The 25798-nt window shown below is 48.4% G+C and overlaps 1 protein-coding gene across 5 annotated transcripts in view; it reads right to left on the minus strand.

Annotated features, from left to right (window-relative positions):
* RBM33 (RNA binding motif protein 33) overlaps positions 1 to 25798 on the minus strand; it is a 139908-nt gene that overhangs the window by 64714 nt on the left and 49396 nt on the right. For all 5 annotated transcript variants that reach the window (XM_086685482.1, XM_086685466.1, XM_086685457.1 and 2 more), the window contains 4 exons: positions 15248 to 15419; positions 10228 to 10436; positions 6571 to 6856; positions 483 to 541 (listed from right to left, as the gene is read on the minus strand). In XM_086685482.1, coding sequence (XP_086541608.1) covers positions 483 to 541; positions 6571 to 6856; positions 10228 to 10436; positions 15248 to 15419 — 726 coding nt within the window. The remainder of the gene's footprint in view (positions 1 to 482; positions 542 to 6570; positions 6857 to 10227; positions 10437 to 15247; positions 15420 to 25798) is intronic.

The raw sequence follows: 25798 nt of genomic DNA on the forward strand, positions 1-25798 counted from the left end.
AAAAACCTTCATTTTAAAATATAAAACCAATAGTTCATGAAGACTTTTGAGATTTGGGGTTTTTTTTAAACAAGCAGAGTTCTCATGAGTACTCCCTAGAATCTCACACACGTGCCCACACGTACACAACTTCACACGTGTGTGCATGCACGTGTATGTGTGCACACACACACTCGAGGCCCTTTCTCACTGAACACAAGGCAATAATGAAATCAAAATGCGTACTCTTTAACATGAAAAGCTTTGCATGATGATCCTAATTCAACAACTTTACAGTTAAACCAAATTAATTCCATTCTCAGAAATCCATTGGCGTGTAAGCTGTTAACAAACATTTCCCACTACAAAAACCATTGTCAGTATTTACAAACCTCGACCCTTATTTTGGTTGGAACCACCTGTATTTGCTGCATTAGTATCTCTTAGTAAACACATGCTCACCCCCCCCCCCCCTCAGACCAGGAGGAGCAGCTGCTACTCACAGGGAATCTCTGCGGCCCCACAGCAGGTCTCGGCTGGCTGGGAACTGGCAGCAAGGGCACTGTGGAAAAACACCTTTTGTTACAAACATGGTTCACTTCACAAACCCACCAAAAAAGAAATACACCAAGTCTAGTATAAAACATGCATCATGCGTCAATTACATGTAACATATGAAGTTTACACTTAAGCTAAGTGCTTAGTGTTTTACAAGCCCATAAAAGGGAAAGAGAAAGCAGGACGCTTGTCCCCGTACAACAGCATATGCAGAAGCTTCAATTTCAACAGGGAATTTCTATTTAGAATTAAAATGTTTTGCAATGAGAGAAGAGATTACTCCTCTAAAATAAAAAACGGCTTTTGTGTTTCACATCCATATCCAAGTTATCCACACTATCTAATCCAATTACACTTTCTGACTCCAATCAAATACAAATTCAAATCTAAATCCTCTAGAATCATGAAAAAGAGGGAGGGAGGGAGGGAGGGAGGGAGGGAGGGAGGGAGGCAGAGAAAGGAAAACACACATACCCATGGTACTGTTACAAAGAACAATCTATTAAACAATCTGCTATGCCAAGATTTTGTTTGTTTTTGGTTTGTGTTTTTAAACAAGCAGAACACTCCAACAGATCTACCAGAAGAACATGAAATCACATAATTCTCAAACAGACATTTCATAGAAGGGAAGAAGCCACGTGTTATACCCTGGGGCTAAATCAGATATGTTTACACTATTTAAAAGGTATGTTACACTGAACCTGATTTTGAAGGGGGAAAAAGAAACACCGCCCGAGCAGGGACTGCCACAGGGTAGTGTGCTGCATTTTTTCATTAAAATGTGCAGCCAGATACGTCTAGTAAGCTCTCAGGCTGTCAGCTGTCATGGGCTGAGTTGTGCCCCCTCCCCAAAGGCATATGCCGAAGTCTCTGTCCCTAGTACCCCCAACGGGACCTCGTCTGGGCAAGGGGCCTTTAAAGAGGGGATTAAGGAAAAACGAGGTCATGTGGGTGGGCCTGGATCCGTATGACTGGTGTCCTTATAAGAGGACAGACCACAGACACACACACGGAACAACTGGCTACATGAGGACACAGAGAAAATAATGGTAGTAACAGTAACATCACATACCATATTTTTAGTTTAAGAAACGTCTGGTACATGAGAAATACACTTTTCCGATGACTTTAGAATTGGAACGCTAAAATCAATTTTATTTACTATAAATACTCAAGAAACTCTATATATTAAGACTTATGATGAGGGTCATACTTCCACAGGTCCAATTTAAAGTAATAGTGTGGGGTCACCTGGGTGGCTCAGTCGACTAAGCGTCCGACTTCGGCTCAGGTCATGATCTCGCGGTTCATGGGTTCAAGCCCCACATCAGGCTCTGTGCTGTCAGCATGAAGCCTGGAGCCTGCTTCGGATCCTCTGTCTCCCTCTCCCTAAGCCCCTCCCCTGCTTGCTCACTCTCAATCTCTCTAGAAAATAAATATATCTATATTTATATTGTGTGTGACAGAAAGAAACTTACTTCAATAAAATGCAAAATGGCTCAAGTCCTTCTGCTCCTTGAAAGCCTAATCCAATGAGTCAAAACTTCAAAATGAGAGGAGGTCAATTTGAGAGACTTTACGTAAAATAGGATGCAGCCCCCAACTCGATACGGCCACCTACAAGGCACTGGGGGATAAATCGATTTATCTAGGGCAAAATACTAGATTATGAAATGGAGGAAGAAACAATTAGAGTATCTCTGACCTCAAAAGATTGTAATGAAAGTGAAGAAGAAACTACGTATTAAACAACATAAAGACAATGGTTTTAAAATTAAGTACCAAATACAAAGTACCCACACTTTCAAGCCTATGTGCCACTTATTTTTAAACTTCGGATTTAAACATCAATTCCTATCGGATACCCAGATGCCTACAATACAGTGAAAAGATTAAAAAATTTAAGTCTCTTTAACGATCTCTGGGGAGAAATCTGATTATAATTAACAGATTCCTTACACAGAAGCCTTCTTTTTAGTCGGCCTTTTTTTTTTCTTTTTAGTAAACGGTAAAAAGCAACAAAAAAGAAAGAAGGGAAAAAGAATAAAAGTTAACAGAGGAGCACATCTGAGAACACGTGATCAGAAACCCAGCGTGGAGAGAAGGCCTTGGTTTGCCAAGTGTCCCTCAGGAGCTCCGTGGTCCCCCGGGGCTCAAAAGCAGACAGTCACTTCCACCAGCTGCCTTCCTCTGCACCATGAGCACAAGATAACTGAGAACTTGCACTGCCAGCAGAACCCTGAACTTGGAATATTTGATATTTAACCTTTTTCTTTCTATTGACTAAACTGGTTGAGTTTTCGATTCATTACAACAGTTTTTAATAGGGTAAAGGCTGGAAAACAAGTTAAATTTCCATCAAAACTGGTTAATTATAATATGGTGGAACACCCCTCACCCTTGAGAATATGCACCATGAGGAAAAGATGTGCTTACGCTGTCACTTTCTCACGTGCCTTCCAAGGCCTAAGTCTCCGTGAACACAGGGCTAGTCTACGTCACACGCACAGCGGACGGCCTTGCCCTCCGGGAAGAGCCGTGGTTTCTACTTAAGCTCACTCGCTCACACTGAACGGACCATTCTTCGACGGTGTTCTGCAGGTACGCCAAGCTAGCAGTCTCTGCTCTCTCCCCACGCGGGCGTATCTCAGGATCGAAGGTGCGTTCAAGAGAAGGAACGCCGGCTCTATGGCACCCAGCTTCGCGTGGAAACTCTTCGGCTGGTTCTGAGCGCTGAAAAACTACTGTCAGAAAGCTGACCTTCTATCTGCCGAATCAGGAGCCGTGCGGTGCGAGGCCTGCGCTTTCAGGCTGCTAACCGTGAGGCACGCGACTTTCCTACCTGAAGACACCTTGGGGTTTCCTTAGAGCTTCCCAGTCTGCACGTCTCACACTAGCGATTTTTATCAGGCTGAAGAGAATCTGTGCACCTTGCCAACTGCCCGGTCTGCGCTCAGCGTACACGAGGAAATACACGAAAACGGATGCGACCTCAGGAGAACCATTCCGACAAATCAGACCGACGGCAGCTGCCTGTCTTGGGAAGCCGCTGTGGGAAGGGCTCCGTTACTGAGCCGTCCTCCCCCTTCCCACGGGCGCAGCTGCCGGAGGAGCCGCGGGCGGCACGCTAGGCACGGGGGCCACCGCGCTTCAGTGCCTTGAGGGCGCAGAACGCGGGCGGAGGTCGCCGAGAGATCCCAATATAAGGTGGGGGCGGGCGGAGGGTCGGTTGGGGGTCAGGGACAGGCTTGGACTCTGCCTCCCTGGCGTATGAAACAAGAGCAGTCTCCCATAACGCGGACCCCACGCCCTAGGCCAGCCTGCCCCCGTCACTAACACCGACATCGCTCCAAGGGCACAGCACAGTCTCAGACACCTCCAGGCCGCTGGCCTCCTCCCACACATCAAGTCCTATCTTGGGCTTCTTTCCCCAACTTCTGGAACTCTGGGATTCCAAGCTCAGCATCAGCAGAACGCACGGTGGCCTCAGCCCTCCCCACCGTTGCTCAAAGGGAAGCAGAACGCTCCCAGGGACGGGCCACCTTCCTCCCGCGGGAGGGCGGGGTCCTTCGCGGCCGTCAGTGCTGTTTCCGAGCCCGGCGTGGGAGCTGACGTCGTCAGGGGAGTCACACGCCACGCCCGCTGCTGTCGGGCTACCGTGTCCCGGAGCTCAGCTCCCATCCCACCACGAAGGCACCGGCCCGCTCCTTCGTCTTGGCAGAGGCCGTGCTTCCTGCACCCTGCCTCTTGGGTCCCTGACTGCGGTCCCTCCACCTCACTGCGGCCACATCCAAGGCCCGGTCACGGTCAGTGACCCACTTTCCCGCAGTCCCTACACATCCCCTCCTGCGTCCCAGACAGTGACTCCACCTCCCTTCACTCGTTACGCGCAACGCCACCCTCTACTGCTCTGTCGACACCTCGACTCCAGTGAACGCGACACTGTGTCCACGCCACCCCACCACGCTGCGGCCTGACTCCGGGCTCACGACCGCCCAGCCTACCACTCGGCACCCCTACCTGCCACGCCCCGCACATCCACTCCTCTGCTCCCCTGGAGGGGGACTCCGCGTCTGCTCTCCCCACCTCAGACCTGCGACGTTCCCTCACCCCCACCTCGTTCCCTCACCCCCACCTCGTGGCTCTTCGCTCCTTCCAGCCCGCCCACGTCAGGGAAGAGCTCCAAGACCCCTCCACCGCTCCGCCCCCCACACCCCTGCACGCCCCCCCCCAGCCCCACCCCGACCACGGCCCTGCCTCTGGGCACTGGGTCCTGGCCAGGACGAGTCCCCCTCACCTGCATCGACAACTCTTCTCCTTCTCAACAAGCTGCTGGCTTTCCCGTCTTAAAAGAAAACACTTTCTCTCCAGCCCACTTCCTCCTACCAGTTACCATCCAACTTCTGTTTTAGCAAAACACCTTCAGAGGCGCCCAAGAGACGCCCTCCCCTGCCTGTGCCCCCACCTCAGCGAGGTGCGCGTGCACCTTCCCCGTCTCCCCACGGCCACCCTCTCAAGACCCCCACGGCCCCTCCGCTGAACACAGTCGCCAGCCCGCGATCCCCATCTGCCCCCCCCCAACCTGCTCCGCCGGCAGGGCCCCTTCTGCCAGCCCCCATTGGCCACTCTCCTCTGGGGCTCGTCCTCCATGACCTTCGGCTCCCTCCTCCCCGCCCTCTGCAAACCCCAGGTCAGACACCCCTCCTCTGGGCCTCTCACTGGACGCAGGCTCCAATCGACCTATGGGCCAACGACATACTTGGAGCCTCGGGCCCTGGTCCGGACTCTCACTCTGGCACGGAACATTTCACACGTCCACAACAGGACTTTAGTCCTTCCCTGTCGCGGGTGATGGCCGATCCATCCCTCTGATTCTCAGACCCCCTGGGCACCATTTCTGCCTCCTTTCTCACAGCCGTGCGGTCCCTCCCCGCGTGCCACCAGCCCTGACCTGCATCACATCCGGCACGTGACTGCGCTCCACCATCGTGCCGGCGCCCCGTCCGAGCCCCTGTCACCTGTGACCTGGGTTAGTGTGGCCGCCTCCTCCCCCCTCGCCACCCTGCCGCGCTCTCCCTACGGAGCAGCGACAATGGTCCTCTCGTAACAGAAAGCGGGGCCCTGTCCTCCTCTACTCAAACCCCCGGTCACAGCCCCTACTGCTCAGAGGCGAAGCCGAGGCCCTCAGAACGGCCCGGGGTCTCACATGACCGGGGCCCCGCGTGTCTTCTCTGCTGTCATCAGTCCACTTGCGGCAGGCCGTCTCTTTCAGGTTAATTCCACACACGAGGCTTGGCCTCATCCCGGATTCTCACTCGTCCCTCTGCCTGGAATAGCCTACCCTGAAACAGGGACATCACGGGCTCCCCGACCTCCTTCAACTCAGCTCTGTGACGAAGCTACCCGCGTGACCCCAGCTAAAGCCGCAGCCCACCCCGGGCCCTGGCTCCGCTCCACCTCTGTCCTCTGCCACGCCACGTAATGTTCCTGCCGTTAGGTTTACTGCTTACTTCGTGTCCCTGTCCGCCGGAAAGCAAGATCACAGCCGCACAAAGCCTCCTCGGCTTCTCTCAGCGATAGATCTCAGATGTCAGAGACGGAGTGTGCGGAACAGATGCGTGAAGGCAGGCTCCGCGTCACCGGCTCAAAAGTAGCTTCCTAGCCTCAGGACACGTGTCCGCGACAGTAACACTCGAGGCGAGGCACTTCAAAATAACGCCTGAGGGACGCGGAGCGGGGCGCTCGCCACGCAGACGTTCCCACCGGGGAAATGATGAAAAACACCAACTCCGGCGTTCCCACAGCTACCTCTGCCGCCCCGGAAATTCAGAGGCCGCCCAGGGCTTTCCGCTAAGTCATAAAGTAAGAGGTACAGACGTTTCAGCAAATGAGTCTGGCCCGCCAAGCTGGCACGTGCCCGAGCGGGCGGGGAACGGACCCGAAGAAGCTGGCTGGTCCTCGCATACCCGCCGGCGAGAACGACTCGGCCGCGGCACCCCGCGACGTCACCAGGGTGGGGGAGACACATACCTTGCACGGGCGTCACCACCGCCCCCTTGAAGTGGGGGTTTATGTGGATGTTCTTGGGCTGCTGCGGGGTCACCGGAGGAGGGGTGATCATCAGGCGCGGGGCCTCCATCTGGGGCGGCACATGCGCCCCCTGGGGAGACGGGGCGTGCTGCGGGTGCTGCAGGGGCAGCAGGGGCTGCAGCGGCTGCTGCTGGAACAGGCTCCTGATGGGCTGCTGCTGGGGCGGCGGCGGCGGCGGCGGTGGCGGCTGAGGCTGCGCAGGGGGGATCAATCTTGGAGAGTGCGTCTGAAAACCACCACAAAGAAGACAAATGCACAGCAATCAACGTTTGGAAGAGAAGTAGAAAAAGGCTACTGCCCTACAGATCTGCGCGGACCCCAGCGTGAGAGTCACGGCTCACAGCGCTTCCCGGCTAACGGCGTGTAGGAAGCAGCAGGGCCGCGCCATGACGCCCGGGCTCAGGGAGGGGGCCGCTCGCGACGGGAATCCGTCCCGGGCACGCGGAGGGCGGCGGCGGCGGCCTCAAAGGGACTCTCGTGGATTCCAAAAGAACAACTTTCGGTGCAGCCACTGACGCTGCCCGGAGGCGAGCACCGCGCGGCACACAGAGCCCAAGCCGCCCTCGGACCCCGCGGCCATGCGGCCGCTGTCCCCGGAGAGTGAAGAAGAAAGTCGGGCGTGAGACACCGAGCTAGAAACGAGGGCTGTCCTCGGGGAGGACACAGGCCTAGCGAGAGCCTGACCCCCCTGCGGGGCGGGAGAGAGCTGAGAAGGTGGCACCTGCACCAGAAAGGAAGGAGGGAAAGAGGGGCGCCAGGCAGGGGACTCGAGGAACAACCCGGAAGCAGCAGCGGCGCGGACACGCCTGCTGGGAAACTCGGGAGACCAGGGCGGCCGCAGCCACGCACACCCAAGACGGGGGAAGGCCGGGGTGTGAAAACAGACGCTCGAGGCAATCAAGCATCTCGGGGTGATTCCATCCGACAGTCACGAGAGGAGGAAACCAGCGACCACGGCCGTGGCCACCAAGCGCCGGGCCGACCCCATGTCCTCGGCGCCTACCAAAAGGTCGGTACATGAAGTAAGCGGCCGATGCCCGACGTCGCCATCAAGTGGGTCCCCGTCACTGTGCTCTTCCAAAGCAGCTGGTGAGCAGCAGAGCCGGAAGTGGGGTCCATCAAGCAGAGTCCACGCGTCCTGCCTGTGAGCACCAGGCCACCATGCCGCACACCGTGGAGGCCGTGAACTCCAGCTCCACACGCATGGCGGCACACGCCACGTGCAGGATGGGGAATTACAGATGGGGACGTGGTGGACATGGGACGGACGTGGGATGGAGCAGACGGACCACTCAGCAGGCCACGGCCGGAGCTGAGTGCAAGAAAAGGCCAGGGTCTGACGAGCAGTAGGGAAGACACATTTCAGAGGAACGACGAGGATTCGGAAACCAGAGCGTATATGGCCTTGGTCTCAGGGAGGACTCTTCCAGAGACATTCCAGTGCTAGCCTGGGTCCTCAGCTCTCCGCGCTCCCGGCATCCAGAAGTGCTCCCTCTCGGGCCTCACGCCGCCAGGTGCTGGGCACACCCCTGCACTGTGAGTAGGGATCCAAGCCACCAGGGAATCCCCACGAGGAGCACGCTGACAGAGGCTCATGAGTCAGATCTGAGCTGAACGGAGGACGGGCACCGTGCAGGCTCCTTCTTCACTCAAGAGCGTGAAGGGGTGCGAAGGAAATGGCGTGCTCTCATCGAGTGGAGCGGGGGGGCCTGGGAGGCACCCACGTGGAGGGGCACGGGGCAGAGCCAGGAAGCGCACGGAGGGGCTCAGAGCACGCCAGAGGCGAGGGCTTGGGAGACGCAGGTGCGCACAGCGAGGGCAGGTGGCAGGAAGGACGCCGCCGCCCAGCAAGAGCTCTGACCAGAAGGAGGGTGGACGAGAGGACAGCTGAAGGGGGGAGGAGAGAGAGCACAGCGCAAGCCTCAGGCGCTCCTCCCTGAGGAGGAGCTCACCGCGGACACCCAAGGCGCCAGGGCACAGCAGCCAGGAGGCGCAGGGGAGCAGTGACTCTGAGAGCACAGTCAGGAAGTGAGGAGAGCGGAGTCCAGGCGGCAAGGGACCGACCTAGGAGGAGACGGACTGACACAAAGCCACGAGCAAGCCTTTGCCTCATTCTTCCCACAAGAGTCCAGACAGACCGCGCTGGGGTGCGAGAGCGAGCGGGGTCAAAAGCGCTCGTGGTCGCAGGTGGGAGCGAGCTCAAGTTCATCCCCGACAGCCCTGGTCTTCCCAGTACACGGAAACTTCACATCACTGTGACCAGGAGACGCGAGCACAGAGCTTCCAGCCCAGAGCACCATTAGGCCGAGCAGGGCCAGCCATAGGCCCGTCCCCAGCTCCCAGTGGGCTCCAGAGCTCTCCGTGGTCACCAGAGCTCTGGGGACACGACACCCCTGGCAAGGGCCCCGGTCCGTCCTCCACTCGGCTAGGGATGCGCAAGCGCTCCCAGCCCCGCTCGGTCGGCCCCTCTGAAGGACGAAGGATGCTGGCTGGGCACGCCTCCTGTCCGTGGGTGCGAAGTTACCTCTCCGGGATCACAGAGACACAGCTACACAAAAACAAATCTCCCGTGTGGCTGTTCCCCTCTCCCCCAAGGAGGCCAAAATCACTGAATTGGCTGTTGAATACATGGCAAGTGGAGGCTGGGGCAAGGATAAGGGATGGGGAAGAAAAAGAAATCAAGTCCAGCCTTTTTGCCATTGGAGAAGCTTAAGAACAAAACAGTTGTGTGAGCAAACAGCAGTTATTAACATCGTCAGCTTCTTTATGCTGTAATCAACCCACCTACCTCTCTCCCCTTCCTGCACCTCAAAACGGAAATTCTCATGCAAAAACAGTTAAGTTACCTCTTCTCCCTTGTTACATTTCACAAATGGATGCATGCTAACACTTAACAGTTCTACACAGAGGCAAAATGTGGCTTTCCCCTAAATTCAGATAAAAATGGAGGAGGGACATGTGGCAGACACAGTGGACACATACTTGTATTAAGCAAATTTGTCCTTGGAGATTGGCTTCTGAAGGAAAGAGCCATAAAATCCTAAAGCGAACTAAAAGAACATAAAAAATCACTTTAATCCTTCTTTACCTCTGCGATATCTCCTCTTTGAAACGCACAGGAAATTCAACTTCAGCTGAAATTACAAGTATGTGAGTATGGATAGCACAGGACACTTACTCTAAGAGAATCTGCTCCGATTTAAGGAGAAACCGATGGGAAACAGTAGCCATTTTTATAAAATGAACAGTGCTACCTGGATTCTCCGTGTACAGTCACTGTTTTGAGCGCGGGCACTCAGGACAAGCAGGGAGAGGACGGAAGCCTGGCTCCTCTGGGGCTCCTGTCCCTTGAGGACATAAGCCTCTCACTGCTTCTTCCTCCACAAGTACAGAGTGATTTCTCACTGCCCGACTCCCAGGAGGGGACGGAATTTATAAGGACACAGGTGAGAGCATACCATAAAGAAACTTTCGCCATCATTCCTCGCATTAAACTTTAAGTTCAGACTCGGTGATACACACAAAGTACGAAACCCACAAAGGCACATTTTCATTTGTTCTAACGTGTTGGGCTATCACAATAAAACCAAGAATTACCACGCCAGGAGGCTGCGTCGGAAGCAGGGCAGGTCTGTGATCTTTTATTCTTGCTCGCTCACTGCTCTCTCTCCTCTGGTCTCCCATTCCACGACACACTAAAGAGCTTCCTCTCCTTCCTCCCCGCCTCGAGCCATAGCGTCCCTGCTTATGCTGTCGCTCTCTCTCTTCGAACTCAAGCAACGCGGCTTTGGCTTCGGCTGAAAGCTCTATTTGAAAAGATGCATACGTGTTAGAAATCTTCAAACGGCCTAAACTCGATACACAGGGAGAAAACAGGGAAGACACACGGGACAAGGAAACCCCGAGACAGCAAGGGTCTCACCCACAGCAGGGAACTAAACCAGCAGCGAGCGGGGTTCAGCGCCCTGGAGACACCCGTTAAATGAGGACATGCTTTTCCCGGGGAGGAAGACACAAGGAGCCTCCGCCAAGTTCAAGTCTTTTCGTTGGAGACCACAAAACGGTGCAGAGGGAAGCTAAAAAGAAGGGCCTGAAGTTCGGTTTAACCATTGCCCTCAAACTGCTGCGGACACTTTCTCTTTCACGGACAGCAGACAACGCTGGGGAGGACCTGGGCCCACCAGGCCCGCCCCAATACAATTTCTCAGTGAGACCCGCCCAGGTATTATGAATGCACCGTGGCACACAGGCTCAAGATAGATAAAAAATCAATCAATCAAATAAATTCCTGTTTGTTCTGATTTAAGCGGAACTATTAACGGCATCACTCGGAAATCAAATAATTAATCTCATACAGTGGAAAACTCATTTCATATGATCATTTCAGATTTATTTAAAGAGACCTTTACTCTGTGAAAAAAGGCTTACACCCACACTGTCTGATACGGAAGCTAGAGCAAATGAGAGCAGAGCCACAGAAGAAAAAAACCCATGAATGCAAACACCTGTGGGATGCCCAGGAGACCCTCACCTCTCTGACCACTGCTTTAAGGATATAAAAACATGGACGCTGGCCCTAAGAAACTTCAGCTGGCACCTTATTGTAAATCCCTAAAGGAGAAAAGCCGACTTACTCAAATACGGTTCCTTTATTTTAGAATACTATGTAAACTGTGATATCTCACGTTAACAAATGTGTACCTTGTAAAGGTTTCACTGAATCCCGAGGGGCGTTCTTACTTACACCTTCTTCCAGAGTGAAGGACAAATTTTAAACATTACCAGCTTTAGCTCCTATCTCAGGTTCCATAATCATCTCCAAACTCTTCCAAAATCTCTTAAGCCACATTTCATTTTCTTGATATTGTTTCTATGGTATCCCCCCCCCTTTCAAATAAATCTAGACCCCATTCAAAAGAAAATTTAATCTCTTCTTAACAAGCACAGACTTTTATTCTCATCTTGACTACATGACTGGTTCACATACACATTTTATGCGGTGAATCAGCAATTATTTTTCTAGTGGTTCTAAGTGTCAAGATTGATTTCACTATCCCCAGTAATAAAATGGTTTCAAATGACATCTTTAATCAGCAAGTAAAAATGCTTTCCTCCAATTGAGACAAGCTGTCACAAAAGGTCACCAAAATATGACAGGATGGAAATTACATTTGTAACTTCAACTGAAATGTTAATTTCCTCTTAAGTGTTTTCTGAACTATGTCCATATTCTAAAGTAAAGAGATAGAGTTCAATGTAACAAAGTTTTACACTGTATTGCCCTAAGATGTGCTTAGGGAAAACATCTGCGTACAAATAATTTTATAACAGCTGGATTAATACATAACGAGTCAGTATTTGCAAAATACACAGCTTATTTGGCGAAACGGAAATAAATGATAGTCTGAATTTTTTTTTGCAAGAGAACTTGAACGAAGCAATTTGTAAAACCCTTGCTTGTAACACAAGGGCCATCAAGTACCCTCCTGCTGGCACTATCAATCTTGGACTGTTTGTTATTAGATGAAAATACTCTTTCCCACAGATCCTCTGCCTTAGGCAAAATTAACTACGGACTTTATTTCAAGAGAACATTATGTGGACATAAGAATGTTCTTTAGGCTAAAGCAATAAAATGTAATTTAACACATTACGTGTGCCAGCGAAACTTAGACTATTGCCAAATCTAGATGCCTACTCCTAGATTAATGGACAAAAGCAGGCCTAAAATAAATGTTGTCTTGCACGCACTGATGTCCTGCTTCCCAGGAGAATCTCAGGCCCACCTTGGTCAGGCCAAAGGCCTGACTGCTCTCAACCTCTATGCTGAGGCTTTAGGAAACCAGTCACTGACACCCACTGTCCAGAGGTGGCTTCTGACATTTCCATCCAAAATTTGTCAGTCCTTTACATATGTATGTTCTAGAAACCCTGCTCAGCTGGGTTTCCCAAGTGAGTGAGGCCCTCATACCCTACAGCATCCTCTGTAACGAGTGACATCTATCTGCTAAGCACACAGCTTTGTGCCACCCTCGGGGAAACTAAGAAAAGGTTTAGTTTCCAGAATGCTGGCTGAGCTCCTTACTTAAGGTCGTAACCTACACGAAAGCCCAAACTCTACCTGAATTCCAAATCCACATCAATGACTATACACAAGGTTCTATAGCTGCCAGACTGTCATACATATGAATCCAAGTTCTTCCTCATTTAGGGACGGTGCTACCTGTGTGAACACGGGAAAGACTAAGGGAGACCCACACCTTGTTAGGTTCTAGCGGGCACTGGCTGTCCACATGCAGCCCAAAGGGTCAGAAACAGGGGGGCCAGAGGACGATCTCATTCTTCTTTTTAAAGAGTGGAGTGTTCTCAACATTAATCAATTATATCACAAAATAATTTTTATTTGTATTAAAAAGGTTAAAGGACACCATTTGTCAAGAAATACATATTATAGGAAACAACATCTGGACTCTGGTAGCAAGATATTTTAATTCCATTACAAGGAGTGGGTGGACAGCATTATACAGTCAAATACATGTAAGGATTTCTGTACAGAACCTGAACCTGACGTCTCTCTCGCCAGGAGCACGCAGATAAACTGATGGGTAAAACACAAATACTGTAGCAGCTTCTCTTTCTCAATCAGTATTTTCTTATGCACAAAATTAACCTTTCGTTGGAGGAGGGGGATCAAGGTAATGAGAGCTCACTGTTTTAGAAAACCAATCTTTACATGGACAGAAAAGTCCCTTTGGTTCGGGGAATAAGCCTGAGTTAGTAAAAGCTCGTGTTTCAAACACTAAGCTTCCTTATGCAGGGCTCACAAGTATGGAGCATTTAAGCACCATTTTCACCTACCTTAGTACCTGGCCGAATTTGCACAAACATACTTAAGCCTTATTTGTTAACGTTTAAAAGAAACGGTTAAATGTCTACACTGTTTATGCTGACGGCCCCTCTGCCTCCAAGGACTCCAGACTCTCTCGCCGCCGTATTTCAGGTCTCCGGCTTGCCTACCACTAACCCCTTCAGGCTCCATCTCTCAGGAGGTACAAATGACCCTGAAAACAGCAAAACGAGGCAAAGGTCCTGAGACACAGGAATTAAAGCGACACAGAGAGTGAGCACGAGCAGGCCGGACACCTCCAGATGTGAGGTCAGTGCCCGGGGCAGGTACAATGCAGAGAGATGGCCCTGGCTGAGGCCGGGAGGTGGCCAGAGACATCAGGTTCAGGCAAGGATGCAACATTACCGATTCCTCCTGCTGAAGGATACACTGTGTTCTTCCCCCACCCTTCTGTTTTAAGACTTCCGCTCATCTCCTTTCACCCAAGGCCAACTTCAGACCTTCCTTCTTAGAAAATTTATGTTGTCCTGCTTCAGACAAACTGGCAACTTTATAGCCTAACTGGAGAAAAAGGCAGGGAACTCCTGGGCCAAAAGGTAGAGGAACTCAGAGGGGAAAGAAGCAGAGAACCCAAGAGTCTAGGGCAAGCTCTCCATAGAGCTCACTGAGTGAGGGAACATGGCAAGAGTGGCTCCCTCACAACTGTTAACCTGCACGCCTCAGGAGCTCAGTGTCCTCGTGCACAACTCACGTCTGCCGCTCATGGACACACGCTTGTGTTTCCAACTAAAAAATGGCTGATAATGGTTTAAGAAGAAATAAACGTAGTCACTGGGGGTTAGTTTCCCGATTTTCATTTTGACCAGCACCAGGAAGCAGATGAACCCTGTCCTTCCACCCTCCCACCTGCCTCCTGGAATTCGGTACAAAATCCCAGTGGTTCTCGAAACCCGGGTTCCAGAACAGCAGGCGCAGCAGCACCTGGGAACTCAGCAGAAATGCAACTTTCTTGGACACCCCCTGAAACCTACCGCATCGCAAGAGCTGGGAGTAGGTCTAGGAATCTGTGTTTTAACAAGCCTTCTAGGTGATTCTGCTGCTCACTCAAATCTGAGAACCACTGCTTTATCTCTGCAATGGACACTGGAGAAAACAGTTGCGGGACAGGGTAGGGTCAGTGCTGATGAAGGCTCTCCGCTGGCCTGCAACGGCCTGCCGCAGACCTTCAAAAGCAGCGTTTGTTCAAAATGATTTGTTCAACTGACTACGTCTGAACGATCTTATCTCCTCAAACACGGAGAGGAGTGGCAGACGGAAAAAGAAAACACAAAAACAGATGGTTATAATGACACTAACAGGTACAAGATACAAACTGTCTAGTCCTGAATTAGCCCTAGCAACCTCGTGGTCTCAAGAGGGGTCAAAGGGCCGTCCCCACACACCTTCCCAGACCCGGCCAGGAACTGCGTAACATGCACAAGAGTGGGTCTAGGCCATCGACTCCAAAAGAAAAGCTATTAAAAAAATAAGCAATCAAATATTTTATTCAAACATTTTTAATCCAGAAAACAGTCATTTTTGTAGAATGACTTTTACAGCACCATAACTCAGCTCTAACCTCACACAGACCGTCCACTCTCTGGACAGCCATGCATAATAATCTATAAAGTCAAAAAAAAATTTTTTAACCTATTTAACTAATCATAATAGTACTATGGAGGAAGTTGAAATGGGAGTGAAGAAGGATGGGAGACAGGCAAAAAAAGTTACCCAAAGTTTCTGGAATGTTCCTTCTCTCTCTAGTTACATCTGAGAGCCTAATAATTGTTCCTTCTTTCCTTTCAGTTTTGAACCGCAATCGTCCAGATTCTTCATCATCATCATCTTCCTCATCGGATTCTTCTTTTACGTCCTTCTGTAGCTCCAAAGTCTCCATACCTCCCTACAATGCAGACACACAAACAAAAACGGAGACTGAGTTCACATTCTTTTGAATTAAACACTGAAGCCTGATTTTATATACATAAGGTTCTTTATATTTCAGATGTAAAGATGCTGCAAAATGTTCTGTCACAAGGCCATGTGAAACCCTAAACCGATACGAGAAACAAATGATCTCAAACATTAAAAAACACGTTGGAAAGAGTTCAATTCTTGCTTGTAATTAACAGACAAACCCTATATATACTGTTACTTCTACTTCTGAGAGAAAACTCGCGAATTTCAAAAGTCCCTGCTGGCCTCAAGTCTGACCCAGACGCCAGCAAAAGTCCATGTATTCCTTAAACCAACACTGGAGCTTTAAGACTTTTGGGCACATGTCCCCCTGTGGAACTTACATTCCAGGAGAACCCACTCCTTTCCGGTCACACAGGCTCGATGCTTCCGGTAACTCCTGACCCCATCTGCCATGATTTCCAAACCTGTTGCTACGTTGCTTAGTTTTTCCAGCCTCCACCTGCTTCCCCCCTGCGCTCTCACCCTAGTGCTTCACTCCACCATCCAGGGTCTGCATCGCCGCCTCTGGCCCAAATTTTACTGCAACAACACAACTTTTTTTTTTTTTTTCCAGTCACACTGAAACCAGCTTTTATCTCCTATTTTATTATGTCAGTATTCCCACAAAAATACCGCCTAATCTGGTCCCAACTGAAAGTCATTTCTTCATCAACAATTCTTCCTTTATCACAAATGTTCCTTTTATGCCACTGATCACTTTTGACCTTTTACTTGGTCTCAGTGACCTACTGGGAGAGAATAAGACAGGTACTTATTGAGTGCCAGGTTCACACAAATTCTTTTTGTAAACACAAGAAAACAGAATTTGCCCCTCGATTCTCATGATTCGTTATTTTAAACGTGCTTTACTCTTAACAGAAACAAAAATGAACTGCCTCATTAGAAAATGCGCAAGAAAAAATTTAACATAAACCCAAAAGACAACTGTTTTATATTCTCTTCCCAACATTTTCCATGAAAAAAGGTCAACTACAAACGCACGTACTCACTGCTGTGAATACTGCAAGTCTCTACACACCTTCAGGAGTTCAAATGCCTGAAGATACAATGACGAATGTATGACTATATATTTTAAGCCTGATGACAGTGACGCTACCTTTCAGTACTCTGACATTTAGTATAGCACGGAATCTTAAAGCACCAAAGTCTTGGTATTTTGTCGGTTTGATATTTGATATTATTCCCGTCTTCCTGAATATCTGAAACCAATGAGTAACACTTGCGAAGGGCCCAGCTGGGCCTGGGCGGCACTCCGCTCCACTCAAGGGTAAGCTCACGGACAAAGTGCTCTTCTCCTCGTCCGTCCGTATGCTCCAGAGCAGTGCTTCTCAAATGTCATGTCCACACCCGTCACCGGGAACCCAGTTCTGATGCAGATCATGACTCCACAGGGGGGCCTGAGACTCTGAATTTCTAACATGCTCCACGTGAAGCCAACACGCTTCACAGACCATGCTTTTTGAGTAGCCAGGCCACAGAGGAGGGAAAGGAATGGCCACCAATAAAGCAAAGATTCCATTTATTACAAGAGTCATTCCTAATTCAACCATTAACAGTAATTTCAGTTTAAAGACCTTCCAACCAGTTCAATGCACAGCATGACAATACGAAGCTAATAAAGGGTATTCTGCATCAAATCTCCACCTAAGAAATCTCAAGAGAACAAGGATGACTAGAAAAGTCTTTCTTTGAAGCAAATCCTAAAACCCACCAACAAATCGAGTCTATGACCCAGCAGTTTGCATTCCCAGGTATTTATCCAAGAGAAATGATCATTTATGTGCATGTAAAAACCTGTAGGCAAATATTTACAGCTCTCTTTTGGGTCAGCAAAACTGGATCAACAGTAAGTGAATGGACACATAAAGCGGGTCCATTCAATGCTCCTGAGCCCTAGCAAGGAATGAGCTACTGATAGACACCTGGGGTGAGGTGGCAAAGGCGTGCGGGATGAGAGAGGCCAATCGCGATATACTGCGACAAGTCCGCTCACAGGACGTGCTCCAAGAGAAAACATTATACTGGTTGCCAGTGGTTAGAAACGGAGGGAAGGCAGGACTACAGAAGCACAGCATTAAGTTGGGTTTTCTGAGCAATGGAATTTCTAGAACGCAAACTTGTGGTACAGGTGTCCAATTAAGCCGGTAACTACATCAAGGACTACACAAGCCCTGAAGTGGCTTCGCCTGCCTCAACTACAGTGCATTTGACAACCTTCACTAAACTGGACTCGTGCCTTCAGGCACCGGTTACTGCCTCTTACTCTAAATACTGGGCTCAAAAAAAAGAAAAGGAAAAAGCATCTCTTTTAGCCATATGATTTACAGAATTAAATAACCAATCTGCCAAAATGCTGACTTTCTGGACAGTCTTTGACAAGGACTATCTAGTATTCCATTCATAGGCAGGGTGGTGTTGGGTGACAAACAATAATCAAGTTATCTTAAAATTTTATTGTACAAGAAGTTAAATAATTGTGTATCTGTGATCTGATTAGGCTCTGCCAAAAGTACTCAGAGGTTTAATTTTAGCTACTTAATTATGATGAAAAGCTGAAAGCCATAATTGTGACTCTTAGCAGAGGGCACACATTAAAACCACTGTGAAAGCTCTTCAGAGACAGACAAGTCAGAATCTGATCACATTCCACTGTCCCTTGAACCACACAGGTGGGAAATGCACAGGTCCACATATATGTGGATTTATTGGATGAATACAGTACTATAAACAGATCTTCCTTATGGCCCAATGCGAGGCTTGAACTCACAACCTTGAGATGAAGACCTGAGCTGAAATCAAGAGTCAGGCGTTTAACCGAATGAGCGACCCACGTGCCCCTCCTTAAGATGTTCTTAATAACATCTCTTTCCTCCAGCTTGCTTTATTATCTATTATAGCATATAATACACATAACATATAAAATAGGTGCTAATCAACTATTTCTGTTACCAGTAAGGCGCTTGGTAGCTAAGTTCTAGGGGATCCAAAAGTAAAAGTTATATGCAGATTTTTGACTGAGTGGGGACGAGCACCCCTAACCCCAGCATTGTTCAAGGGTCAACTGTATACATAAACAATTAGAAAGTCGAATTCTGGCAAGACCCAGACCTGCATATTTTTTAAGCTCTCCAGCTAATTCTGAAATGAACCTGTGATCTCTCAGTGTCTTGAAAGAAAATTCAGTATTCGATCCCAAACCCAAGGGGAAAAAAACAGGCAGTTCTCTGAAACGGGGGTTGGGGGCTTGGGAGTTGGGAGGGTGGAGAAAAGTATACAGAACACTGTTTTTAAAAAACTTCCCAGAAGTTTTTAATGCTTACAGAATATTTGATAGAGAATTCTTTGTTATATCATGAAATACACATACAAATCAAATACAAATTCTAATTCTACCAACAGTGAAAATTTACAAGTTGGAAAGATGGAGCAAACTGTGCAAAAATTAAGAAAATTACAGACCAATATCCTTCATAAATAGACATATAATTCCTTAAAACAATAAAAGCACATGGAATCCAGCAAAATATAAAAAGGAAAATACATCAGAACCAAGTGAGGTTTAGCAAGAGCCAGAAGCACAAGGCTGATTTAACATTCAAAACACTCAATTAACACATCTTGGAGATGAATTCCAAATTCCCCGCAGATAGCCCCCCTGCCCCAAGCCCTCCTCCGGAGGTGGAACTTCAGGCCTTCCCCACACCTTGACAGGCGACCACGCACCCTTAGGGACTTGCCTCCAAAGAACAGAGCAGGGCAAAGGAAAGACAGCACTTTAGAGACCTACCACCCACCATGGCAAACCTGACCCGACCACATGATCAAGGCTAACACTGCCAGGGAGGTCCTGTACCCAGTGGTGTCACGGTGGAGAAGGGCATCGGACCTCTGTGATATTCTCTCCAAAATCCCTGAACTGCAGTCTAATCATGAGGAAAATACCAGACAGGCCCAGACTGCACACAGTCTACAGGATACCTGGCCAGGTCACCTCTTTAGACTGTCACAAACACAAGTCGAAAGTTGTGAAACACAAGGAAAGACTGACAAACTAACACAGACCGGAGGAGACACAACAGTGTGGTCCCCTGGACCGGATCCCGGAACGGAAAGAAGTCATTAATAATTAAAAATTTGTGTAATGGAAATAAAGTCTGGAGCATTGTTAATATAGTTTTTTAAAAAAGTCAATTTAATTCACATTAATAAACGAAAGGATAAAAGCCACAGGAGTATCTCGACAGATGCAGAAAAGCACTGACAAAATCCAACACCCACGTCTCACGTTTAAAAGAGTCTCAGCAAACTAGATACAGAAAAGAGCTTCTTCAATCTGATGAAAACAAAGCAAGCCAAACAAAGCTTCAGTGAGCTTGTATTACGTACTTCGTGGGACATCAAACACTTCCCCTGCCATCAAGAACCAGGCAACAATGAGTGGCTCCAGTATTTCCACTCTACATAGCACTAGAGGCCAGTGAGGTCAAAGACATAATAGGGCAGGTCGGAAATGAAGAATTAAAGTGTGTCAATTAATAGCAACATGATTATTAAGGTATCAGTTTTCCCCCAATTCCATGGAAAGATACAATGCATTCTCTACCAAAGTCCCAATCAGATTTTTAATAGGTCTTGGCAAATCAGTTACAGAATTTACACGGAAATCCAAAAGATCTAGAATAGCCGAAACAGTCTTGAAAAGGAAGACAAAACTGGTGGATTTACACTACCTGATCTCATGCTACAGTAATCAAGACAGTGGAACACCAGCAAGGGAATAAGAAAGGCTCCAGAAAGAGACACAAACTTAAATGGTCGATTAATTCCCAATACAAGCACTAAGGCAATGCAGTGGGGACAAATAATGGTGCAACAATCAGGGGCACATACAGAAAAAAGTGAGCCTCACTCACACACACACACACAGACACACACGTATCAGTTGCGACAGATCAGAGACCTAAAGTATAAATAGCTAATATTACAGAGCTTCCAGAAGAAAACACAGGCTAGTATCTTTGCAGCTCTGGGGTAGACGAAGATTTTTGGGCCGCAGAATTACCTGGTCTTCGTCAAAATTAAAATTTCTGCTCATGACAAGGCACCTTTAAGAAAACTGTAACACAAGCCACAGTCTCAGAGAAAATATTCACTATACACATAAACGTCTATCTGGATATAAACACCTATCTATCAAGAACATACAGACAGTAGGTGTATAAATGTTCTACGTGGAGCAGGCAGATATAGACAACACATACGTACGCACAGACGATATATACTCTCCATGTGCGGTAGAGAGACAAAAATTAAAAAGACAACCCATGTTTTTAAAAGACTAAAAATAGACACAAAGAAGACACAGAAGTCCAACAGGCACAAGGAGTGGCACTCAACATCCTTAGTTAGCAAAGGAATACACACTTAAGTCACGATGACACAACCAGTCCAAGGACTAAACGGAAGGCAGACAGTACCAAGTGACGGAGAACGGAGACTCTCGGGCACGAGCACCGGGAGTACAAAATGAAACGACCACTCTGCGAAACCATTTGGTGGTTTCTTCTAGAATTCAACATATCTCTACCCTGTCTCAGTAATTCCATTCCTAGATAACACCAAGGAACATGAAAAGATATAGCCACTGGCAGATGTGTAAAAAACTCTTTATATTACTTTACTCATGATTAAAAAAAAAGGAAACCCAAGTATCTATTTATTATTGGGAGAATGAACAAATATGGTACACTCACAAGACGGGATGAACTACCGACATACACAACTACCTGGATGAGTCTCCAAAACGTTCTGTTAAACAAAAGAAGCTAGACGCAGAGTCAACCTTACATATGACAGGGCTACATTTCTATGAAGCTCTAGAAGAGGAAAGACTGATTTCAGGCGACCAATACGAAACGCCGTTTGCCCCTGGGGAGCCAGGACTGACTAGAAAAGAAAGAAGAGGGAATCTTCTGGGGTCACAGAACTGCTTCTTACAAAGGAAGACGGTAACTGGAAAAAACGCGTCTCAAAACACCGAACCGCACGCGTCGGATCTGTGTCTGCCTCTGAACACGAACGGGACCACAGTTTTCACAGGAAGTATGCGACGCCGTGCAAAGATGTTTGTGGACTTCCCTCATCACTTCTCGTAGACACGAAAACAGTACCTAAACCGGCAAGCCCGTTTACGCCGTGTTTGAAGACCACGGCCCGGGTGGCACCGAGGCGGCCAGAGAATGAGATGGGCTTGGCGGTCATCTTCGTAGTTCTGTCTTTCTCACTTGATGCAAGGACAGTGACTTCTTCGTCCTAACCAGGCAAGAACGTTCGGTAAATAAAAGGAGCCGCCTAAAGTAGGCTTCTCCGTCGAAGTCCCTCTCCGGTTCCGTAGCTCAGCCTCTACTAGGTACTCAAACGCAGCTCCTGGAATGCGGTCTTCTGAAGAGCTGCAAACCGCCTCCTCGCCTCGGCAGAGGCTGCAGGACTGCCCGGGGCGGGGCCGTCAACACCCGTCAGACACTGAAGGAAATGGATGAAAAAGCCAGAGACACCGCCACACGGGCAGGGGCAGGAACACGGTGCGGCAGCTGACTGCAAGTGTCACTCCTCCCGGAGGGCTCTGTGAGCGACAGGCTCCGAAAGCAAAAGGCACGACGGCAGCGCACAGCGCACGACCCCTACCTTTCAACACCTCAAGCAGCATCGCACCCACATGCTCCCAGTAAAGATCTTGTAGACGGACTCTACTTTCAGAAAGAAAACAAGCCCCAGATCCGTGTCACGAGGGGAGAGACCAGCACATGTCCTGCCTCCAAGAAGGACCATTGAACGTCCTGACAGCGAAGAACATTACAAAGAATTTTCAGTCAGTACAAAACAAGCAACGTAAACAGGGTAAACTTCAACCACCGGGACAGAAGGACAGGAAAGTAAATATATTGAAAAATATGTTACAGGGGCACCTGGGTGGCTCAGTCGGTTGAGCGTCCGACTTCAGCTCAGGTCGTGATCTCGCGGTCTGTGAGTTCGAGCCCCACGTCCCGCTCTGTGGTGACAGCTCGGAGCCCGGAGCCTGCTTTGGATTCTGTGTCTCCCTCTCCTTCTTCCCCTCCCCTGCTCATGCTCTGTCTCTCAAAAATGAATAAATGTTAAAAAAAATTTTTTTAAATATGTTACAAATACAAATACAGTAAATATAAAAATACAAACGTATTAAAAACACTTAAAAAATATATTGAGCAACATAAATAAGGCAAACTTCAACCAACCATCAGGGACAAAAGAATAAAGTATATGTATGAGTGACTTTTTAAAAATACTTTCAAATATTGGGGCACCGGGGTGGCTCAGTCGGTTGAGCCTCCGACTTCAGCTCGGGTCATGATCTCGCGGTCCGTGAGTTCGAGCCCCACGTCGGGCTCTGTGCTGACGGCTCAGAGCCTGGAGCTGCTTTGGATTCTGTGTCTCCCTCTCTCTCTGCCCCTCCCCCACTCATGCTCTGTCTCTGTCTCAGAAATAAACATTAAAAAAATTTTTTTTAATACTTTCAAATACTAAATTTAAAATTAAATTATGGAAGATAGAGCTTAAAAGAAAAGAAAGCAAATACTATACCTCCCAACAGATAGCATTAAAAAAAAAAAAAAAAAAGAGGGGCGCCTGGGTGGCGCAGTCGGTTAAGCGTCCGACTTCAGCCAGGTCACGATCTCGCGGTCCGTGAGTTCGAGCCCCGCGTCGGGCTCTGGGCTGATGGCTCGGAGCCTGGAGCCTGTTTCCGATTCTGTGTCTCCCTCTCTCTCTGCCCCTCCCCCGTTCATGCTCTGTCTCTCTCTGTCCCAAAAATAAATAAACGTTGAAAAAAAAAAAAATTAAAAAAAAAAAAAAAAAAGAGTATTTAATCTGGATGAGACTTTACTTTCTGTTCTATAAAAAGATTCATACTGAAATCCACCCTTAGGATGTTTCATGTGAGAATTAACAACAACTAGAAGTCACAGGAGTTAACAAATGCAATCTGGTTCTTTGCCTTACACATTCCAGGGTCAAAATTTTAACCATCTTATTTTCCCCACTTCTAAAAGTTATTTTGGTCATAGCAAAAATATTTCAAAACATTTGGGGTACAGGGGCACCTGGGTGGCTCAGTTAAGCAGCTGACTCTTGAGTTCAGCTCAGGTTAAGATCTCCTGGTTGTGAGTTCGAGCCCTCATAGGGCTCCTGGCTCAGGGCAGAGCCCACTTCGGATCCTCTGTCTCCCTCTCTCTGCCCCTCCCCCCCATGCCCACCCCCATCCCTGTGTGCTCACTCTCTTGCTCTCACTGTCTCTCGCTCTGTGTGTCACACACACACACACACACACACACACACACACACACACACACGTTAAAAATTTTTAAATAAAACATTTGGGATACAAAGTATCAAATAACCCCACCATCTAGAGCTAAGTAAGCACTATCACCATTTTTTATCTCTCCATTCGGATGTTGAGAGTCTCACACCCACGCACACACACTCAGATGGAGGAATCGTATCATCTTGGTCTTTTCCTTTACATGCCCAACAGAGAGCCAGGGAGCCCTCTGGTAAACCTACAGCCCCCATCATTTAACCCTCTAGAAAAACCTACTACGTTGGTTCCATTTACTCTCCAGGCTGCAAACGAACAGCCAGAGTACACATCTTTGAACACATCTTAAATGGACTCTTTCAGATGACTTCGTCAAGGTGGAATTATTGAGCCAAAGGACTTGAAGGCTTTCAATACTGTCAAGAACGGTGAAGGGTGTGTGATTCACCCTTCTTGCAAGCTAATGAGGTCGCCGGCCACTGTTCCACAGAGGCAGCGAGAGGACATGAGACCCTGGTCACAGTTGAGGACAACGCATTACTGTGACCCAGAGCAGTGGCATTTTGGGGCCAGCTCCCTGAGCCGATTCCCTGTGCACCCTGTGAACGCAGGGGGCTGTGTTACAGGACACGGGAGGGACGCAGAGTTTAGCCCCCCCACCCCAGTGTGTTCTAATGAGCAGAAAGCACATCTGCCCCTGGTTCTTCAGGAAGACACTCCATCTCTTAATCCGTGTGCTGCACAAACATCCGTGAACAGATGGCTGACGACAAAGGTGCAGCCAGCTTCGCTCGCCAAATATGCAGACATGAGAGACCTTGGAAGACAGACCCCTGGCAGTTAACATTTCTGAAAAGTCCCCCAATTGAATGAGACTATATGTGACCAATAATTTTGATTTTTGCCTGTATTAAAAAAGGTTAAAATTATCAGTTTTCATGTTATTTTACTGAATATATTTTACATACTTAATGCTCATTTGCTTACCTAATTTTTGGATTACTTTCTCATATTATTTAGTCTTCTTTCTATAGGAGAGCTCATCCGTATATATTGAGTATATTTAACTCTTACATACTGAATATATTAACTTTACTGACTATATTAATTTTTAGGCTCACATGTAAATATTTCCCCACATTTGTCATGTGTCTGAACTTCTTTACAGTGTTTTGGAGTACTTATATATAATCAAGTCACTCTTTTCCCTTATGACTTAAAAAAGCCTTATTTACCGGGGCGCCGGGTGGCTGTTAGGTGTCTGACTTCAGCTCAGGTCATGATCTCATGGTTCATGGGCTCGAGTCCCACGTCCGGCTCTGTGCTGACAGCTCAGAGCCTGGAGCTGCTTCAGATTCTGTGTCTCCCTCTCTCTCTGCCCCTCCCCCACCTCCCTCCCTCCCTCCCTCTCTCAAAAATAAATAAACTTAAAAAAAAAAATAAAGGGGCGCCTGGGTGGCTCAGTCACTTAAGCGTCCGACTTCAGCTCGGGTCATGATCTCATGGTCTGTGAGTTCGAGCCCCACGTCCGGCTCTGTGCCGACAGCTCAGAGCCTGGAGCTGCTTCAGATTCTGTGTCTCCCTCTCTCTCTGCCGCTCCCCTGCTCACACTTGGTCTCTCTCGATCTCACTCAAAAATAGATACTTAAAACAAAAAAAAGGCCCTATAACCATGAGTAGAAAGTAATAACCAAGACAACTTGGTGCTCAATTTTCCACATTTTCTATCATGTCCTTAATAATAAAACTCCTAACTTTGACTGGACACGCTGTCACCTAACAAAACACCATATTCACCAGTCTCCCTTGCTGTGAGTTACAGCCACGTGCCTAAGGCATAACTCAAGAGACATTTATGAAGTGTCGTAGGAGAACTCAGGAATGTATCTTCAAAGGGCGAGCAGGGTCCCTGTTCAGTCTTCCTGCAATCAATCCACTTTTTGGATGTA

Source organism: Puma concolor, chromosome A2 (assembly GCF_028749965.1).
Source record: "Puma concolor isolate L17-30 chromosome A2, mPumCon1.1.hap2, whole genome shotgun sequence".
In the NCBI taxonomy this organism is placed as follows: domain Eukaryota; kingdom Metazoa; phylum Chordata; class Mammalia; order Carnivora; family Felidae; genus Puma; species Puma concolor.